Raw genomic sequence first — 22,047 nt, 5'->3', positions numbered from 1 at the left:
CTAAAACAGCCACTAGGTGAAGTTCAAAAAATGTTTATTGTTGCCAATTTCTTGTGACTCCAACATTGAGCTAAGGAATCCCATTTGGGTCAGTACCAACAGTCTAAGAAGCCATGATTTAGAACAAAGTCCTCAAACTTTTTAAATAGAGGACTGGTTCACCGTCCATTAGACTGTTGCGGGGTGACGACTATAGTTTGCAAAAAAAAAAGTAAACAAATTCTTATGCACATTGCACATAGTGCAAATAAACATGAAATAACAATACAATACTTCAAACAAAGAACAATTTTAATAAAGATAAGCTTACCAGTATTTCAATGGGAAGTGTGGTCCTGCTTTTGACTGATGAGATAGTAAAGTCAGTTAGGCAACCCTAAGTTTCGGGTAAGGTAAATGACCTTAGAGGGCCTATGGACTTCAGTTTGAGAACCCCTGGTCTAGACCAACCCAGTGTGTACATACCAGTTGGATTTAACAGGTCAGCATTCATAATATGAAAAATGAGATGGAACAAAAGCCCCACTATGGGAACTCATCTGGAGCAGATTAGACTCTCTCAACCTCAGAGGGGGACACCTGCTAGGAACCACCTGCTAGGGCCACCTTAGAATTCCTATAAGTAGAAACAACGTGAAGGCACATGAAATCAAAGAGTGACAACTTGATGGGGCATTTCTAATGATGGGATTCTATACTCTGAAATAACACCTGCCTCTCCATTTTACCTTATCTTTGACATAGTTGAATGTTCTATGTCTGCTGATTAGTACTGTTGTTTTGGATTAATTTGGATCACATGTTTTTCTTTTAAAATGATATTGACTTCCAATGGCTATTCAGCTTTTCATGAATTGTGTTACTTAAAAAAAATTATTATGGCGGCTAACCACCATGAGTAAACAACAAAGAGAGAAACCACATCTCAGGATGCTGGAAACTTTATCTGGTATTTATTTGTATATAACCCAGAACGTATCAGCCTAATGCATATTCTAACTCATTCCCCAGAGTCTTACAAAGAAAAGCAAGTAAAAGGAATCTTTTAATTACTTTCTTTCCTTAAAGTAGTGCAAATATATTATTGAGACAGAAAGGTGGTATGTAAATTTTACAGTAAAATATTAAATCACTAATTTGTGAAGCTGAATAGGCAATACGTTTTCTGTGAAGCTGAATAGGCAATACCTTAAGTGCAAGAAATGTGGCTGGGTTTTTAGTTTTTTAGTTTGTGGGTTTGGAGTTATATACTAATGTTCCTTCTGTAAAGCTAACAAATGGCTTTGCACACCAACATACTTTGCAGAAAAAGAAACATCGAGTATCTTTGGTCAGTATTTGTGATTTATATTTGATGTAGATCCAATTTGGAGCAGAATTTGAGTGCCTGATGCAGACTTCATTTTATTTTTGTTTTTATACAGAAGTAGTGCAGTCCTGAACATGACATACCAGTAGATTTGAATCTGAAATTATTTGTTGTGATAATTAATAATTCACTCTGGGCTGAATTTATAGGCTGTTCCATATTTTACATGTAAACTTTGTGCTTTATAGAATCATGGAATCATAGAGTTGGAAGAGACCTCATGGACCATCCAGTCCAACCCCCTGCCAAGAAGCAGGAAAATTGCATTCAAAGCAGCCCCGACAGATGGCCATCCAGCCTCTGTTTAAAAGTTTCCAAAGAAGGAGCCTCCACTACACTCCAGGGCAGGGAGTCCCACTGCTGAACAGCTTTCACAGTCAGGAAGTTCTTCCTAATGTTCAGATGGAATCGCCTTTCTTGTAGTTTGAAGCCATTGTTCCGCGTCCTAGTCTCCAGGGAAGCAGAAAACAAGTTGCTCCCTCCTCCCTCTGCGTTCCTCTCACATATTTATACATGGCTATCGTGTCTCCTCTCAGCCTTCTCTTCTGAAGGCTAAACATGCCCAGCTCTTTAAGCCGCTCCTCATAGGGCTTGTTCTCCAGATCCCTAATCATTCTAGTCGCCCTCCTCTGGACATATTCCAGCTTGGAAATATCTCTCTTCAATTGTGGAGCCCAGAACTGGACACAATATTCCAGGTGTGGTCTACATAAGGCAGAATAGAGGCGTAGCATGACTTTCCTGGATCTAGACAATGCTACTGTTGATGTAGGCCAAAATCCCATTGGCTTTTTTTTTTGCTGCCGCATCACATTGTTGGCTCATGTTATATTGGAAAGCACTGGAGAACTTTCTTTAGGGGACTTGAATGTTACTGAAGCAGACATCCTCAATTCTTCGGAAGTAGTTAGGAATTCTCTTGATGAGAGAACAGCAAGGCTTTATCTTATTACATGTTTTCTGTCTGCATTTGTGTGGTTGTCTAATATGCACAATCATAGACTGTTCTCTAAACTGTACAAGTGAATTTAGAATTGTTTAATCCTGGCATTGAAGTCCTTCTGTTATTGTGCACACATGTCATTGTTACAAGTCTGGTGATACCATTGTGGTTTCTCAGCAGAAAAGACACAAAATGCAAAAGGTTTAAAACATCAAATTACCAAAAAGATAATGGTTGTCACTGTATTTATTATTTCCTTGTTCTTAATTTTAAACTATTGTTTAGTTTGCTGTGAAAGTACACTCAATATTTGCACATAGAACAGGGATGGAAATCATGCTACCCTCTGATGCTGCTGATCTGCAATTCCAACCATTTCTTACTATTGACTGTGATGACTGTTGTTATTTACATACTCACTACAACAAATTCTGTAGGACTGCAAGATTTCCATTTCATCACAGAACACTGGTGACTAAGATTTTAACAGTTGTGTTACAGATCATGTAATACAACATGTGCACAATTATTCCTGTCCTGTCTCCAGTTAGCTTTATGGGGCTTCCTCTAGTTTACTGGGACAGCAAATACAGCATGAGAGCAGTTCATCCCTTATCCTGTAGCCAGTTTGGTTATCTGTCCTACCTCTGTTCACGTGTGCTATAATTTTACTCTTTATCCACTTAACAATGCACCCTAGAGAGCTCTAGGGAAATCAGAGCCAACTAGTGGTTGGATGGCAATGCTTCCTTGCTACACCCCAAATTGAAGCAAAGCTCTGTGTACAAAATATTATAATCCTCCCCATCTTGTGAGATTAAAATTTCTTGCATCAGATTTATTGCCATTGCCAAAGGGTTCACAAATGCAATCCAAAACACATTAAGCTATTGAGTCTGTTTGGTGAAAGGGGGAAATTAAACAATAAATGACTTTTTTTGTTCTTGCAGAAAATTACTGGACATATAATTGTTTTTATGTGTTATTCCATACACATGGACTAGTGTAAGAAGTTCCAGAAAGTCCTAATGTCCCAATTCAGTAGATATTTTCCTAAGCTATCTGACATTCTTCCATGGGTCGTACATCTAATGAATTCAGACTCTTTAAGTGCAACAATCTTGCAAAACTTGGATTCTTTCATAGCTGAATAGTTTTAACATGTCACATATTTAGCCCCCCCCCTCCCCGTATTTATATAGAAATGTAGAAGGCACATAGCCTGCTCAGCGATGTTCCTCTTGCATCAATTTTCTCATCGTATTTTATGTAATTAAATTCAGTTTTAAAATAGTATTTTGTTTTATATGTGGCTGTTTACAAATCTGGTTTCTAACATATTCATGGTTTAATTTTGTGTTGGATAGTTTGCAGTTGTGTAGACTGAGGTAATAGTTATGAGCAACATTGCAACCTTACTTGATGTTCTTAAACCCAGATTTCTTTTGTAAGCTCAGGCATTTTGTATGTTGTAAATATCATACTTGTTTTTGGAGTAAGTGGAAAAAAATAATCAATATGAAACAATGTAGTTACCCTCATAAATTATAGATTTGTGCAGTGCTTCACCAGCACTACTTGGCACCAGTTGAGAAATATCAATTTGTTGCCCAAAAGAAAACACCCTTTATAGGAAATTTTCTACATAAAGCATCTCCCTCTCCCAGACCAGACTATATCGCTGCCCACTGAAGAATAGGGAAGGAACACACTATCTCAAGAGAACTGCATTCATGTTTCTAGATCGGTTGGTTGTCTTCTAGAGAGCACTGCCATTCTTTCCTATTTACCCACATTAAGTAATATTTTCTTAACCATGTTCCCATTCTCTTTACAATATATAAAAATTCTTCAATTTTCCATGTTTGTCTGTAATTTGCCTCTGTACCTCTTGGAGCCTCATGAACCAAAATCAGATGTGCACAGGGTTACAGACTACTTTGCATGCTACCTCTCACAGCATTTCCTTGTCAAGCAGTGTGCTTAAATAATTAAGTTGCAGTAAAAGCAGAAGCATGTACTAAGATATCTATTTTTCAAACCATTCAAAGATTAATGGCATCTGCATTTTAAGTTGACAGGGACTGTCTTCTGATTGGCCATTCACAGACTTCTATAAATTCCTTTTGTTTTTTGATCCATGATAAATTGTGTATACAACCCTTGCCCTTCCTTCCAAGGATATATCTGAAGTTGAGTACCCGTAATTAAGATACCTTCCCATTGCTTTGTTCTTGTAACAAATGGATGTGTGTTTTGTCAAACTGTAAAATGTTGCTGGTTTTTATTTACTTAGAAAATGATCATCTAAATTTTAGCCAAAGGTTCCAGGGAAGTGTACTACAAGATCATAACATTATCTGTATTCAAAGAATACAGCAGAGCATAAAAACAATTAGTAGGCCAACTTATTCTTTCTGCTAGAATGGCCTGGCCAACTGTTTGCTATGATAGTCAGCGATGTCTCCATAGCGGAACTGCTTATCTCCTTTTTTTTGGTCAAGACCTTCTGACTTGAGATGTTGATAGAGACTCAGGTGAAGGCCTTTCATGAGCACAAAGCTCAGGCAAGCTCATTTGGCAGATGTTCACCCTTTAGGCATCTCAATCTTTAATCATTTATGGGTCCATAAAGAAAAACCAACACTCTTGAGTCATGCCCCAAAATGGATTGGTAATCATGAAACTGCTTTGAGAATTGGCAAGATATGATGTGTGTGAAAAGCCTACGTTTTACATTAGCAGATGGAAAATATTTTGTGTCAACTAAAGTTGCCATAAAGGAGTACCAGCAGCTGGTACACCAGGTTAACCTGCTGGAAAGCAGTGCATTCTCTAGACCAGTGTTTCTCAAACTCTGTTCCTCCAGATGTTTTGGACTTCAGTTCTCACAATTCCTAACAGCTTGTAAGCTGGCTGGGATTTCTGTGAGCAGAAGCCCAAAATACTTGGAAAAGCAGAGTTTGAGAAACACTGTGCTAGACTGCTTGGGCATTAGGTGGCAATGCTTAATCCAGTTACATCCAGACTCTCAAAAAGACTGATGAGCATACAGCCAAATTCTTGCACAAAGCTTTTGTGGTGTTTCCCATCTGAAGGGCATGTGTGAAGTTACATTAACTTTGCTTCTCTCTTCTGAGAGAGACAAGTGACTGGGAAGCAGGTCAGCTAAAATTGAGATTCTGCACCATAATTGACACATCAGGCAAGGCCCGCATTAGAATTGGCCTGTTCCAAGTACCCACTCAACGATACCCATAACAAGCTTGAACACCCCATTAATTTAGGACTCTACAACACTAACAGGCCCAAGAGTTCATAGATAAAAAAGTAAACACATTTTAGGAATACTGTGAATTGTGTCTTTAAAAAAATCAAGTCTTCTGTACAGAATAATCAATACTGACCAAGCAGAAAACAGACATTTTTGACCTTAGAAGTTGTTACATTTCCTATAAATAGTTGTCTAAGTGCTTTGTGTATCATCAGAAAGTATTCTGGTTACAAGATTGCAAATATCTACAAGAGTGTTTTGTAATCAATACATTTTTCTCTTATTATTAGCTATATTCACAATATGGACACATTTTCCATATCCATCCAGTAGCTTCCTACCTGTTCTTTGATGAGAAAAGTTTCCAGCAAGCAAGATAATGAAAAATAAGCTCCCTGCTTTATTAGTGTTTTTTTTTCATCCACAGAAATTTGTTGGACATATTCTAGATGCACTTTCACTTCTCTTAATCTGACAACTACAATTAATCAACCTGGGCAAATTGCTACAGTGTTCAAAGTGATAAAGAATAATTTCTCTTGACTGATAGAAGCTGGGGATGGAAGATTCTAGGTTTTATCAAATACTATAAGGGGTCATAAGAACACAGAGATTAAACTTACAAAAGACTGTTAGCACAGGCATGGCCGGTCAACTCCAACCTCTTTATTTATTAGACTGATGATCGGGATCTTGATTTTTTTTTACCAGTTTTTGACAACACAACAACAAAAAGAAACAAACAAACAAACAAAGGAAGGAAGACTAATTCTGTACCTTATTTTTCTGGTCATGTCAGAGGCTTTTGATAACTACCACCCATAGATTTCTGTATTAGTTTAGCACAGATGGAAATGAAGGATAAAAGCAATCAAGGGCCACTTAACACCTCCCAAACAGAAAATGCCTCCAGACAACAAAGGCCAGATTGCCTCTATGCAGATACCCTCACTGATTGACAAATTCAAGCTTGCTAGCTACAATATTCACACTTGCTTCAAAAGGTTCTTTCTCCCACTTTGGGCATTACACAGGTGTAATTACACACTCCACTTACTTCACTGCCAAGAAAACCTCTGAAGATGCAGTTGAAACATTAGGAGAGAATGCTGCCGGAGCATGGCCATACAGTCCAAAAAAACTCACAGAAACCCAGTGATTCCGTTCATGAAAGCCTTTGAGAATAAAATGAAGGATACATATTGCAGTTATTCTATCCCTAATTGAAAAGCCAATTCTGGGTATCTATGCTAGATTACCATTCTAAACCATGACATAATAAACAACAACAACCTTTATTTATATCCTGCCCCCTCTCCACAATGACTCAGGGCGGCTGACAACAAAAAAGACACAATACATACATAAGCAAAAACCGAAAAGACAAGACATAATACAGTATATGACCAATAATCATAAAGAGAAGCTTAAAAAACAATATCTCAACAGCTCCAGCTCCTTCCAAGTCAAGTCAAGTCTGTCACTTCAAGGATACCATCCATCCATCTTGCCCTTGGTCTGCTCCTCTTACCTTTTTCCATCCACTTTCCCCAACATCATTGTCTTCTCCAAGCTTTACTGTCATCTCATTATGTCACCAAAGTACTTCATCTTTGCCTCTAACACCCCCCCCCCCCCCCCCGTTAGCAGTCAGACTTTATTTCCTGGAGTATGGATTGGTTTGATCTTCTTGCAGCCCAAGGCACTCTCAGAATTTTCCTCCAGCACCACAGTTCAAAAGCATCTAGTTTCCTTTACTCAGCCTTCCTTATGGTCCATCCATAGGTCAACATGGGAAATACCATTATTTTAACTATGCGGAACTTTGTTGCCAGTGTGATGTCTCTACTCTTAACTATTTAAAAACCAATAGGTATTTACAGGAGCCCCCAGTGGCGCAGTGGGTTAAAGTGCTGAGCTTGTTGACCAGAAGGTCAAAGGTTTGAATCCAGGGAGCGGAATGAGCTTCCGCTGTCAGCCCCAGCTTCTGCCAACCTAGCAGTTCGAAAACATGCAAGTGTGAGTAGATTAATAGGTATTGCTCCAGGCAGGAAGGTAACGGCACTCCATGCAGTCATGCCGACCACATGACCTTGGAAGTGTCTATGGACAATGGCGGCTCTTTCGCTTAGAAATGGAGATGAGCACCGCACCCCAGAATCAGACACGACTGGACTTAATGTCAGGGGAAAACCTTTACCTAGGTATTTACAAGACTAAAAGACTACCATCATAATGAAGTTGTCAACCATTTCCAAAAGCCAGCTTCCACATCCAGGCTTTTAGTTCTTTCCTAGAGTTAACAAGAGAGAGGGGCTGTCTGATTTCTTTAGGGAGAGCATTCCAAAGGCATGTAGCATATCTTGTGTTCTGTACTGTGTCTCATGCTTTTTGACTTACATGAAGCTGCAAAGCAAGGTCATTCACATTTTAGGGTGAAGTGAGATAATTACATTCACAACATCCAATTCTACTTTTCATTTAATTCAGGTGTAGCAGGAGACGTTCAAAACCAATATCTGTGATCACAAATATCTAGAACACAATCAAGAGAAGATGAATGTTCTTGTTGCTAAGTGGTGTATCTGACCATAGGGTTTATCATGTTTTGGATGTGGCTGTATGCTCATCAGTGGAGGCCATTACTCCAATATACCAATACAAGGAGGCTTTGTCCCTTTCCTTCCAAAACTGCTACACTGAAGTCTTAGTTGAGTTGCTGCTTTCAGTTATGGAGGTGATATTTTCATTGCCTTTCCATTTCAGTCATATGAAGCACAAGACGTCTTTCAGACACAACTGGATTGTTGTTTGAAAAAAAACCTGACGATTCTAGTTCGTTTTATCTATTTTGAGCCATTCCTCTACTTTGGCTTTGAGTTATAGGTACTTTCTTCCTTCCAGTGACTGATTCTTCATTTCCTTTGTGTTCCTTGAGGTTTACTTTGTCTAAAAGCACCACCTGTTCCATTCTCACTGTGTTCCTCCAGGGAACCTCACAGAATACCAGTGCAAGCTGAGCTGCTTAGGACATTTCTGCTTAGATCCTTAACACAGCCATTCTTATTTGAGTATCCTTTATTTCTGGGTGGATGTTTCAGTAAATGAGGTCTTCAGTGTGGTTCGGGATTTCTCCTATATATTCTGAAAAAAGTAAGGCAGCAAAAAGGCATGACTTAGCTTTGCAGCTCCTACTTGTAAAGCATAACATGTAACTGTTAGTGGAGGTAATGTTGGAGATGCCATTTTACTGGCATTTTATGAAAGATATAGTGGCTTAAGGGCTTCTTCCTGATCCATATCTGTCTTGCTTTTGTGACTCAAGCAGATAATCAATTTTCCCATAAACAATCAAATCAAAACTAAATTTCCTTATAGAATTTAGTTGGCTGCATAAGCCTTTAAAAGGTTCTCACTAGAGATTATTGCAACAAATCATCCACTTTAAAAAGAAGCCATTATGAATCCTCAAAACTAAAAAAGATTTCTGGATTACTGTTCTGTTGTTGATAGCTTTGTTCCCTGAACAAGGTGGACCAATTATTTCTTCCTTCCCATGTCCTTTCACCTAAACATTCCTATTTTTCTTACCATACAAGTATACATATATAAGCATATGCACACATATAGATGTACAATTCTATTTTAGTAATTGCTAACCACTGTACAATCTTTACCCTATGGTCTTAATTTGATAGAGACAATACAAAAGCTAGGGGAGACCTATGGAAAATTAGCATTGAAATTATTCCTCCTTCACTGAAGTGTTTAGCACAACTTGGGCAAAGTTTGTTGTGTTAGTTATAATTAGAAGTGATAATCCTTTGGGAGTTTTATAAGAAACTCCCAAATTTTATATATTTTAACTTCTGGTAAAAATAATGTCCAGATTTGTAGGCATCATCCAATCAAATATGCAAAGACAGATTACTTGCTGAATACCAACAGTTGTGAATGGCTTACTGCATTCAGGAAACCTCTTGCATTCATCATGTAATTCAACATTCAGATTTATGCAACCGGAATTTAAATTGTATGTTTGCATTCATTATAGTAGCAGATATTGTGGCATGATCTTTGGTAAGTATATTCAGTTTTTTAAATGAAAAAAATATGAGAGCCTTCTCAAGTGAGCAGTGAACATAGTGAATCTGTGTGCCCAGAAAGAGATGCATTAATACTATTGGACATTAGTCTAAGACAGGCATCTTCAAACGGTAGCCCTCCAGCTGTTTGGGCCCCCAACTCCCCAAATTCCTGACCATTGGACAAGCTAACTAGAGCTTCTGGAAGTTGGAGACCCAAACAGCTGAAGTTAGAAGATGCCTGGTCTAAGACACTCTTGGGGTTCATTCAACAATTGCCAAATCATCACAATCCTCTGGGAATGTTTGTAAATAGTTTTACAACTCTTATGGAGATAATAACAGGCAGGTACTTGAGTGAGTTCACTGTGTAAAATCTGAATGCAAGTATTGCCATATGTTTGCATTTATAAGTGACAATGTCAACTAATGACAAATGTTCATAAATTTGAATTTTAGCAGTTTTATGCTTTCTCCACCACACCCCACCCCACCCCTAAATTTTAGAGATTGTTTGGTATAACCTTTCATCATATGAGTGAAGATTCTGTTGCATTGAAATAATGCTGCCAATTATGTGTGCCATAAATGAACATATCTATGGTGAAACTAAGTAAATCTGTGAGGGAAGGCTCTTTATCAGTTGACACTCTAAATTGAATGAGGAAACCTCTCTTTTATTTTGGGAATAATCAAAGTACTTGATTGGAACTATTTCCATTTGTAAAAAAAGAGTCCAGTTATAATAATTATAGACTGTCTGACTGAATGAACCTTGGAAAATTGTAGCATTTAGTTGTAGAAGTCTGAGAATATACAAGTAAAGATGTTTTGCAGATGAAATTTTGTTTATCTTGCCCATGATTGTCAACTACTTGGTGGAGGTTTGAAAAGATTTCAAAGAGAGATAAGTCTCTTTTTCTCCTTTTTTTTCTTTTTGGAATTAGGGATTTTTCATTATCTGAGACAAGCACCCTACCATTTTAGTAAAGCAGTGATGAGAATTATGCAATCTTTTAGATATTGTTGGACTGAAACTTCTAGGAGCCTTAGTCAGCATAGCTGGGAAAATTGCAGTTGGAAACATTTGAGGGACTGCACAACAAATAAACCTGGGCTCAAACTTTTCGCCTTCTCAAATCCATTAAATGTTCTTATTTTAATCGAAAAACGTTTTCAAATTTCTGCAATTTAACGATGTTTAATCAAAGAATGAACCCATTACACACATGGAAGTCATGCCTCGCTGGTCTTGGGTAAGAGAACTGCTGGGTTCAAGAGAAACCTGTGTATTTATGAACTCCATTCACAGATATGTCTGGCAGCAGAGTGTCTGATAGAATGGCACCATTACAAAGGCACTTTCTCTCTATTGTTCTCTAATATCAGTTTTTGGGTCTTGCTTTAAAAATGGTCATTCTGTTTGTTTTAAGTAGAAGTGAATTTCTGATTGCTTCTGTGTATATGTGTGTGTGTATATATATATATATATACATATACAAACACACATACAAGGAGCCCCCCGGTGGAGCAATGGATTAAACCCTTGTGCCGGCAGGAGTGCTGACCAAAAGGTCGGCAGTTCACATCAGGGGAGCGGGATGAGCTCCTGTCTGTCAGCTCCAGCTTCCCATGCAGGGACATGAGAGAAGCCTCCCACAGGATGGTAAAATATCCGGGCTTCCCCCTGGACAGTGTCCTTGCAGATGGCCAATTCTCTCATACCAGAAACGACTTGCAGTTTCTCAATTCGCTCCTGACACGAAAAAATGCATATATACATATTCCACATTTTACTAGGGATGAGGGCTGTGGTGAGTTCTTGGAATTATGCAGCTCTAGTTTATGGTTTAAGCTTTATTTTTAATTTCTAGAAAATGGTAGTGGTGCATTTGGAATGGGTCACTGTCATTCATCATGTTCCTGGGGGAGTTTATATTGGTTCATTACTGTTCTCTGTTTGCCCTTGCTCATAGTCTTGTAGCTAATTGCTGTACTGCTTTATCACAGCCCTGCAAATGCATAGGCGATGGATTACTTGACTTTGTGTGTTTAACCTTTTTGGAATAGCTAAGGGCACTGAAAGGGGTAATGATTTCCTGTCTTTGGTTTATGTTACAGTAACTCTGTTCATGAAAATTGCAATTGGTCCATTCCATCTTGAGGAAACAACCATGTAGTTGTTACAAAATACTCTCTGGAGGTCAAAAGGGAGCCATGATGCAATAAAGTTGCTGAGCAATGTGCCCTTGAGAACATGGACTGCGATTAATATGTCTGCGCTTAGCTCTATTATGTATGCCTCTTCACTGCTTAGTTTCATTGGAATTCAGTAAAGCTTAGTGTTATACCGGGATGTCATTGTGACAGAGGAAAGGTTGTTTTAAGGGCAAAAATGAAAACAAGTTGGCACAATCTATATTTGTGAAACTCCCAGAGTTTTAGACAGTCATCTGTTTCTATAGTGTGAATAAAAATAAGTAAGCTTCTACTTGTTTAGTATAGGAAGCAATATACAAGCAACTAGTTTGGGAAGAACAGGTCACAATATCCAACTAATTGTTTGGCAAGGGTGGGGTGGGGAGTTTCCATGTACTCATTGTAGTGCACTGTGTTTTTAGGGACATGTTTTAGAATAGGCAGCAATTAATTCTTTGGGGTTGTATGCATAGGCTTGGTTTTGACCTGGATTAGTGCTCACAAATTATCAGTATGATTTCCCAGTCTGTCTGCTAGACTTGAAATTATATTCTTCATTTTATTTATTTAATTGAACTTGTAAAAACCTTACAAAAGTCCTACAACGATCTGTCCCCCCTGCTAAAGTTGCTATATTCTTTTAGCAGGCATGTTTTTAAACAGAGGCAGGGTGGCCATCTGTTGAGGGTGCTTTGAATGTGATTTTCCTGCTTCTTGGCAGGGGGTTTGACTGGATGGCCCACAAGGTCTCTTCCAACTCTGATTCTATGTCTGGTATTGTATGAATTCATTGATAAGCAAGGGTAGAGAGCCAGCATAGTGCAGTGACTTGAGCATTTGCCTAGGCCTCTGGAGACTTTCTCAGTTTCAAAGGAAAGCAAAGGCAAACCTGCTCTGAACAAATCTTGCCAAGAAAACTTCATGGTACGTTTAGCTTAGGGTTACCATATGTCAGACATTTGAAGGCACAAAAACAATAATAAGCAAGAGTAGGTGGGGAAGATGGTACAACACAAGACAACATAGAAGTGTAAAGCCTTTTGTGTGCTCATTTATTTTGTGCTATGAAGTCCTGGTAACCTGGTCAAGCAGACACAGGATGCAGTTGAAATCAATTATGGATGTACTGCATTTTTAGATCAAGAAAATCTTACTACTTCTAAGACTCAAATTGCACTCTTCTTGGCAGATGCAAAACGAATTGCTGCAATGGCTGGATAATGTGTGTCTCTTCATGTTTTGGACTGCAGATCCCACCATTTTTCACTATTAGCTTCTGATTACTCATTGCAATTTGGGAAGAGGATATGGAGGGCCACGTGTTCTCAATTCCTGTTCTGCAGTCAGTATATTTTTTAAGTGTAACTCCAGCCAAATTGCTTTGGATAGCATAAGGAACAACTAACACCCTTGTGGTTTTGCTGTCTGTGCCTTTGTTCAGAAGATTTCACCTCACTTTCTGTCCCTCTGATAATTGGATTTTGAAAAATTTGGCGATAAATCTTTAGTGGAGGCATGTTTCCCCCCATGATAACTCTTTCAGGAGAGAATTTCCCTTCCTAGGGGTAGATTTCTCTTACTTTCTGTTGTGTCATCCTTTTTCTTAACTATGAGTAATTTGTAAGTCGGATGTTTGTAACTTGGGGACTGTTTGTAGTTTGCATACACCTCCTCCAAGCTCATCCATCACCATCCTTCTATCAGTCAGGCAAAGAATATGAGCTTAGAGCATGCTGGTATGAAGGGCATAAGCATATCACTTCTTTCCTGTTATGGGCTGGTACACTGAGTGCTGATGAACATATGCCAAGGAACAAGATATTGAGAAGAAGAACAAGTCACTTGTTCTTTATGAAGATGCCTTTCCCTGTAGGCACTATAGCAGAGATCAACAACTCTTAGTGGTCTAGCTGGCAACATTGCTTCCCAGTGAGATTTTCAAAGGTTGTCTGTGCCTCTGTTCAGAAGATTTCCACCACCCTGGCTCCATCCCCACCAACCTTTTATATTTTTTACAACTTTTAATTTTGTTTTACAACATTCTGTTTTTTAAAAAGGCCTTCCTTGTCCAAGAGCCCAAAACAATGGTAGATGTATGCCACTTTTTTCTCTCAAAGAGGTGAAGAGGGTAAACAGTATAATATACAATTTAAAACCTAAAGACTATAAATATTAGAACAGAATTAAACCTAGTAGACTTTGGGGAGCACTTTTCCTCTCCCTGCATTATAGCCACATGGAAAATGATTCCAACCTGCCAGGCTATTTTGAATCTCAATGTTTGTATTGTTTTTTGTACTAAAAGGTACTAATTGGCAGATCCGCACAGGAAGAGGATATTAGACCTGCTGTCCTTTAGTGTGTGGTGTATTTTTGGATACTTTTTGGAATGTACAACATTTGGCAACAAAGGGAGCCAAAAGTTTCAAGGGCACTCTAAATGTTTGGTCATGAACAGTGACATTATCACAGTCTCACTTTGCTTTCTCAGCATTTAGGTAGTGTGTTTCTATTTGAGTGACATCGATATTTGCCAGAAAATATTAATTTTGAGTAGGAAATTAATTTTGAGAAGTTAATGTGTGTAACCTTAGTTGAAATCTCATGAGGTTTTATGTTAAGCTTCCACATTAAAATGTCAGCATAACACATAAAATGAATTGTCAGAGTTAAGTATCTTGCTCAAAAATGCAATATAGCTTATTTGTATGAATTTATGCTATCACTTCACTTTTAAATGCTTATTTATATATTATGAAACTGACTATTTGAGCAAATAAAAATCACAAAATATGCATAGATTTTTTCACATACAAGTGTGAAATCATCAGTTTCCCAGAACCTTTATATAAACATTAATTCTTTCTCTTGGTGTAATTGATGGATTTTGTATTTCTAAAAGTATATAACTAAATAGTATAGACTTCCCCAACCTGAGCCCCTCCAGATATTTTGAGCTATATCCCTTATCGGTCCTCGCAGGCCTGGTCAATGATGATGGTAGTTATGAACAAAGCTTCCAAGCATAATCTGATAGAGGAAGACTGAATTAGAATTCATTTGCATATAAAGCACCTAACTTCACAAAACACTACCCACACATCAGATTTTAAAATAATGGCTTATTTAATAGGTGTCTATATCTGGCGTAGTTCTGCCCTATAGAAAGTCACTGAAGTGCTGTAGCTGACTGGAACAAGTAGCAGAAATACAAATTGTGTGAAAACTGAACTGGTGTGTAGCGTATGACCTAGTACCTATCTCAAGAAACCAGGCAGATATTTGAACATCCGTTATCCTACATAGTGGATTTCTTGAATTTTTTTTTAGATTGCTCATACCCTGGATTGTGTATTTGTGCAGAAGTAGTTGTATGAGATGTTGTAACTGAACTAAAGGCAATGAATGAAATTAATGAGATTTTTGTTGTCTGTGGCTAATAAATCCTATCCATTTCAATGGGTATACTCTAGGGAGGATTGATGTTGAAATAAGCTTATTTTATTTGTAGGACATTGTCATTTATCAGTGCTAAAAGAAATTGTGTCAGAAGCTACTTGAGTTAAGTTAGTTTGCAGTAAGGCTAAAGTTAATTTGTCAATCTCTGCCATTTCTAAGATTTTTGTAGTCCAGTCCTCTGACACTGATGTAGTTTGTTGTTTCCACGGTTTTGCATATTCAAAATATTTGCATATTCTTGCTGCTGTTGTGATGTACAGAAATATTGTTACTTGATATTTTGGTGTTTACTTATGTAATAATCCCAATAGAAAAGTTTCTGGTTTCAATGTTACTTTGTCTTTTAATATAATTTCCATTTCATTATGAATTTTTATCCAAAAATCTTTGGTCTTTGGGCAGGTCCACCACATGTGGTAAAAAGTACCTTTCTTTGGTTTACATTTCCAACATAAGTCCAATCTTTTATTTATCTTCGCAAGTTTTTCTGGAGTATGTACCATCAATACATCATTTTATTAAAAATTCTCTTTTACAGCATAGCTTCTTGTAAATTGTAGTGGTTTCTTCCAGAGTTGTTCCCATTCTTCTAGGTTTATTGCTCATCCTATATTTTTAGCCCATTGAATCATGGGTTCCTTTACTTGTTTGTCAATTGTTTGGTCTTTTAAAAAGAATTGATATATTTTCCCAATTTGTTTATTATTATTTTTTGTCTGTAATAATAAATTCCATTGATTCTCTAGCTCTTGTATTCCCCCCCCCCTTTTTTTTTTTGTCTAATCACAATCTCTGTTGTAGTTGACTGTTGACCAATTAATTGTTGGATCTTCTTTTTGCAACTCTAGTAATGTTTTTAGTTTCTCGACTGTTCCTCCACAAAATGCCTTAAGGCAGAATTCTGGGGTCCTCTAGCAAAAACACTTACTACAACTTTGGGAGAAAATGATGTACCAAGAAGAATATATGTTGGCCATTCATTGATTTGAGTTGACTGATCTACACACTTAGCACTGAATTACCACCACCGGCAGTTATTTTACAATATTCTTTCAGCTTCCAAAGAATGGGCGTGGAATAGTCACCTTCTCTGAAACAGATGTTTTACAATTAGTATCTTATAGATCAGCTTAAAAGAATCTTGGCTAAAGCTTTGTTAATGTGCATGCATAATGCATCGGATAGGGAAAGTGGTTTTTCTAATGAACAATTTCCTTAAAAGATAGGCAGAATTCAATGTCCTCCACTAAAATACTTATTCCCTGTACACTGTGATAACCCATGCATTATTAATATGTTAAAGCACTTGCTAGTAGTGGGGGGATGGATAGAAGTAAGAGATTCCATTGAATCCCACAAAGCATGTCAGATTGCTTTGAGGCTGCTTCTTCATGGAAAACCTTGATAGCACGTCTCTTTGGGGTACATTCTGCTCAGTGCTACTCAATGCAACTCAACCGCTTATAGTGTTGGCAAAGACAAAATTCAGGCATTCCTGGGATTCAGGTGTTGTGTGCCGCCCAGAAGCCGTACTTCCTTTTCATATTGTCCTTTGTCTGAAGGTTTTTAAATAATGATATCTATAGTGAATGATGGAATTGTAGATGAGGAAGTTATTATTTTGTTGCTTTCTTCTTTGTGTGGTCTAGTTGTATCTCACACAGATCCACATACACACTCATCCATATCTTGGAGACCTGAGAAATAAGTTGGCACAATAAATTGTAGACAGAATGGCAAAAAAACAACAACATTCTAACTGGCTGAGGTCTCTATTTGACTGAAGATTAATTGAAAGTATAGCTCAATTTGTATGAGAGAAACTTGCATTTTACCTTGTGTTTGCCAATAAATTACACTTTATTCTGAACCATTACTCTGAAAGCAAAATATTGTATTGTAATGCTCTGTTCTAGGTAGAGCAAACCACTCAGTACTGCAGTGTGTATCTCTGGCTCCATTTTATCATTTCTCAAACACTTAGTACTAAATGTAGTGGCTGGTTGAAGTCCCTGCACAGCCAGTGAAATGCATATAATTTCCCAGGTTCCCATTGATTCAGTGCTTCTTCTGTAGGTGGAATGAACTATAGGAGTTAGATATTAATTGTCTGCTATGGTAATGCATGATGTTCATGTGTTCTGTATGTTTCTTAGTTGAGAAACTGGACAGTTGAAGAACTTCAAAGGAGACTTGGAGCACTTGATCCCATGATGGAACAGGAGATAGAAGAGGTTCGACAGAGATACCAGTCAAAACGGCAGCCAATTCTCGATGCCATTGAAGCAAAGAAAAGACGACAGCAGAATTTCTGAGGAAAGCTTGGCAGTAGAATAGATTTCCATCATCCCTAACAATAAACTGTGGTTCTACATTTCTGTGTAGACAGGTATCTGTTATGAATGTGTTGGCAAAGCAGGGTGGTGCCTGCTCCTTTCATTTACTGCAGCACCTTTTCAAACTCAGGAATGCTATTGTATGGAGTCCACATGAACAGATAACAACACTGTGGAGGGTTTTGTTTGGTGTGAAAAGTGTTTTAAATAGATTGCATGTGGCTTCAGAGGAATACTGTTACTACTTGACATAGTATTTGTTTTTATGATTCTGAGGAGCCATTGGGAATTGACTAAAGAGTGTTGTAACTCAAGTAACATGAGTTACTTCTTTCTTTTTGACCATATGAAGTTCTTTTGTGCTGTGATGTTTAATAGGTCTGAGCTGCTTCTTTTCTTCATGAAGAAAACAAAGTAGGTGAAATGTTATCTCTTGCTGGATTAACTTTGGTTCATGTACAAGGATTTTTTTCATTTTTGTGTGCCTTCCAAGTTGATTCTGACTTAAAGTTACATTATCATAGGATTTTCTTGGCAAGATTTGTTGAGAGGAGGTTTGCCATTGCCAAAAGAGAGAATGGCTTGCCCAAAATCATCCAGGGGTTTCCATGGCTGAGTAGAGATTCAAACCATATTCTCCTGGAGTCCTAGTTTTCCATCCAACCCCTGGAGCCCCCGGTGGCGCAGTGGGTTAAACCCCTGTGCCAGCAGGACTGAAGATCGACAGGTCTCAGGTTCAAATCCGGGGAGAGGCAGATGAGCTCCCTCTATCAGCTCCTCATGCCGGGACATGAGAGAAGCCTCCCACAAGGACGATAAATAAAAACATCAAATCATCCAAGCATCCCCTGGGCAACGTCCTTGCAGACGGCCAATTCTCTCACACCAGAAGCGACTTGCAGTTTCTCAAGTCGCTCCTGACACGACAAAAAAAAAATCAAACCCCTTCCAGAAAACATGCACTTATCTATTCATCTAGTTTGGCCCAATAAAAATAAGCATTGATTAACTTGTTTCCTATCTACTTTGTGTGGCAACCCACCTCCTCTCATTTTTTGCCATATTGATATTTAATAGTGCTCTAGAAATCATTTTAAAAAGAAAAGTGGTTCATTGGCAAGAATATGCAACCTGCTATTACATTTGATCAGGAATATAAACTTTTCATTTTATCACTTTCAAAAGCCTCTAAAAGCCCCATGCCTTACATTGCCCTTTTAAAAGCGTTGTATTTCAAGCATGCATTTCTTTCCTTTATACTGCATGTTTTGAGTGAATGTTGATAACTTCTTCGCTGATTTCATTTCTAATATGAATCCACCACTCAAAGAAATATGAATCATCATCCTCTATATATTTTTCAGAATTCCTTGCAGCAAAGGAATGTCACCGTACTTGCAACTCAGGAAATTAGAACTCTCTTGAGATAAGAAGAGGTTTAAAATATTTAAGGAATTGTAAATGTTTATAGAGTGCTATTTTGAGCTTCATTTATTTAAGTGTTGCAGGATTAGTTTTAAATTTGAACTGGTGTGCATTGTTTCGTTTTATTTAGAAAGGTTAAAGACATCAGTTAAAACTTAAAATAAAGATCCATTCATACAAAATAATATTTTTAAAAATGCCCTTTTGCGAAACATATATGTCAAGTTTAATAAAGCAATTGCCATTGATGGTAGCAGAAACCCAGCTGAAATAAAGGGGAAGTGTGCAAGATATCACCTGATGTCTTACACAGTTCTCACTCTTTGCTGTTAGATTTACATAAGAGACTTACATCACAAATTCTGTATTGAGACATACTTGTGTCTAATTGGAGCAACATGAAGTTTCACAAACATTCCCTCCACCATGCCATTTATAAAAACAATGTAAGCCAAGTTTGGAAGAGGTATATGCAAAGTGGTACAAATGATACATAATCAGTTGGTTTTTTCCTAAAAAATTTTTCCCAAAGCGTCTCTTGACCTCAGAGGAGAGCATACAAAGGGAGTAAGAGGCAGCAGAAATTTACCATTGTCTTTGCACCTTGGATACAATATACAGTTGGATCTTGGCTATAATATTTAGATATTCTTACTGTGACTAGATACATTTATACCACAATAAAGAAGTGTGCAAATACACTGCACTTCCATTGCTTAAATCTGAAGAGATTTGCAAACACTGAACTGTAACTTGTTTTACATTTGTTATGGCTGATTTAAACCAACTAGCATTTTATATGTATTAGTCTTTTGGGGCAGAAGGAGAAGAGATCTCACTCTAGCTTACAACTATCCCTGCAACACTGTGGGGGTTATAGAGATAATGATGTGACAAGTTTAATAAAGCAATTGCAATCATGGACAGCAGGAACCCTGCTGAAATAAATGAGAAACGCACAAGATCGTGTCTGTTGTCTTGTGCAACAAACATCATATGCCAATACTTTAAAATACTGTCATGTTTTGATGATAGAAATGTTACATAATGACTTGTCTATAAAGCTGCTCATTTGCAGGGTGGGCAAAGCAAGCTCCTGGAGATGTTGAACTGCAACTCCCATAACCTCTAGTCAATATAGCCATCGGTGTGAAATACTGAAAGTTACAGTTCAGCTATATTTGGAGGACTGCACATTATCCATGAGATGTTATTGGCCAAACAATTTCTTGCATCACGTTTACTGTTGATACATCCCTGGAGTATGTTCCCTTACATTAAATGCCATTGTGGCCTGTACAAAAAAAGGTGCTAAGAGCATTTGTGTGAAGCCAAAGGATGTTTCAAGTGGCGGAATGATGTCTGTGCTTATGTACAGTGTGGCCCGAGTATCCATCAGGACATGCAAACAGCTTCAGTGTAAACAAGAGGGTCCTTTAAATGGTTCTCTCTCTTTTAATAGCAGCAAAAGACCAATGTTTAATATGTCTTGTCTCAAACTGTTTCCTCCATCAGATTTCTAATTAAACAAAACAGCATCTCAGTCCCACACCAGAATCTGTACTTTTATTGTGTAGCATTTGCAACCAACACCCTCTCTTAAAAATGAGATACAATCTAAGATCCCTGCCATTGTAGCCCAGCATGAACAAGCCAGCATTATTCATTTCTGTTACCTCAGTAAAATGAAGACTCCAGCTCTCATTTCAGATTCTTTACAGGAATATATAAACTTTTCTATCGTTCAGATTTTAATTTTAGGAGACATCTCCTGAAGGAATGTTCAATACAAACAGTATTAGAGGGAAATATTCCTCCAGCTGGGAAATAAAATTCACATGGTTAATGGGTCCATATTTGCAGCTTGAAGCATTCCAAATAAGCTGCCACCTTTTCTTTTTGCAGCCTTAAATCAGATGTCTGGTGTCAGTTCAGTGAGAGACTTAATGTGAATTTAATAGCTTTAATGTTTTGTAATATAAGTAGCATATAATACCAATGTAACTTGAAATTCTCTTTTTTAGAGATCTGACTGTTTTGTATATAATAGTATGATCTTGTTTTGTATATATATGAATGTAACTTTGTTACATACCCTTTTTCAGTTTGATACAAGATTTGATTTTTTTGCTTTGTGCTTTAATGTTTTGCATTATTTGTTTAACAGTAACAAATAAATGGTTCTGACAATTTAAAACATTGGTTTTGTTTCAATGTTGAAAATTCCTTCTGTACAATGTGCATTGCAACTGGATTAGGTATGTATGAAGTGATATTGAAATCCAATGGTTTAGTCCAGGCATGGGCAAACTTTGATCCTCCAGGGTTTTGGACTTCAACTCCCACAATTCCTAACAGTCAGTAGGCTCTTAGGAATTGTGGGAGTTGATATCCAAAACACCTGGAGGGCCAAAGATTGCCCATTCCTGGTTTAGTCCCTAGTACTATTTTTCAGTACTAGCCTTATTCTTGAGAGGAAATGTGAATGTTTGTCAGTTTAACTACAACTCTTGTAGAAAGAAAGCCTTGTGAAATAAAAGGCTGAAGGTTTTTATTAGATTTTAAAATCACTTGCCATCCCAAGCTGTTAAGAAAACACGCCATTGTTACTATTTCAGTCACACATAATGATGAATCTATGTCTAACAAAAAGTATCTTAAACATCCTCAATAATATCTGGCAATGTTAGCCAAAGCAGTAGTGTAAGTGGACTGATGAATCATCCCGTACTCCCTAATGGTTGTTAATATGTAAAGCCTAAATTGTTTCAACATACTACCTTAGGGGCATAATCCTTAATTCATAATCCTCATCCTTTATTGCCCAAAGAAGTGTTAGCTTGAGAATGTCCTTTACTTTCTTTGAGCCAAATTGGTCTTTATTCGGCCCAGTTTTCAAGGAGAAAGAAAGACCAGGAAAATGCTGGCTTATGGAAAAGGAGCATGAAACTACCTTG

General features: G+C 37.6%; 1 protein-coding gene across 1 annotated transcript in view; it reads left to right on the top strand.

Moving 5' to 3' along the window:
- STK4 (serine/threonine kinase 4) overlaps positions 1-21,287 on the top strand; it is a 65,600-nt gene extending 44,313 nt beyond the window's left edge. The window contains exon 11 of the mRNA XM_060772199.2: positions 17,486-21,287. Within this exon, the coding sequence (XP_060628182.1) occupies positions 17,486-17,644 (159 nt within the window). The 3' untranslated portion in view covers positions 17,645-21,287. The remainder of the gene's footprint in view (positions 1-17,485) is intronic.
- Positions 21,288-22,047: the final 760 nt, after the last annotated feature.

This window comes from Anolis sagrei, chromosome 4 (assembly GCF_037176765.1).
Source record: "Anolis sagrei isolate rAnoSag1 chromosome 4, rAnoSag1.mat, whole genome shotgun sequence".
Taxonomy (NCBI): domain Eukaryota; kingdom Metazoa; phylum Chordata; class Lepidosauria; order Squamata; family Dactyloidae; genus Anolis; species Anolis sagrei.
The sequence above is the reverse complement of the archived record's forward strand: the minus strand, read 5'-3'. Positions and strand labels throughout refer to the sequence as shown.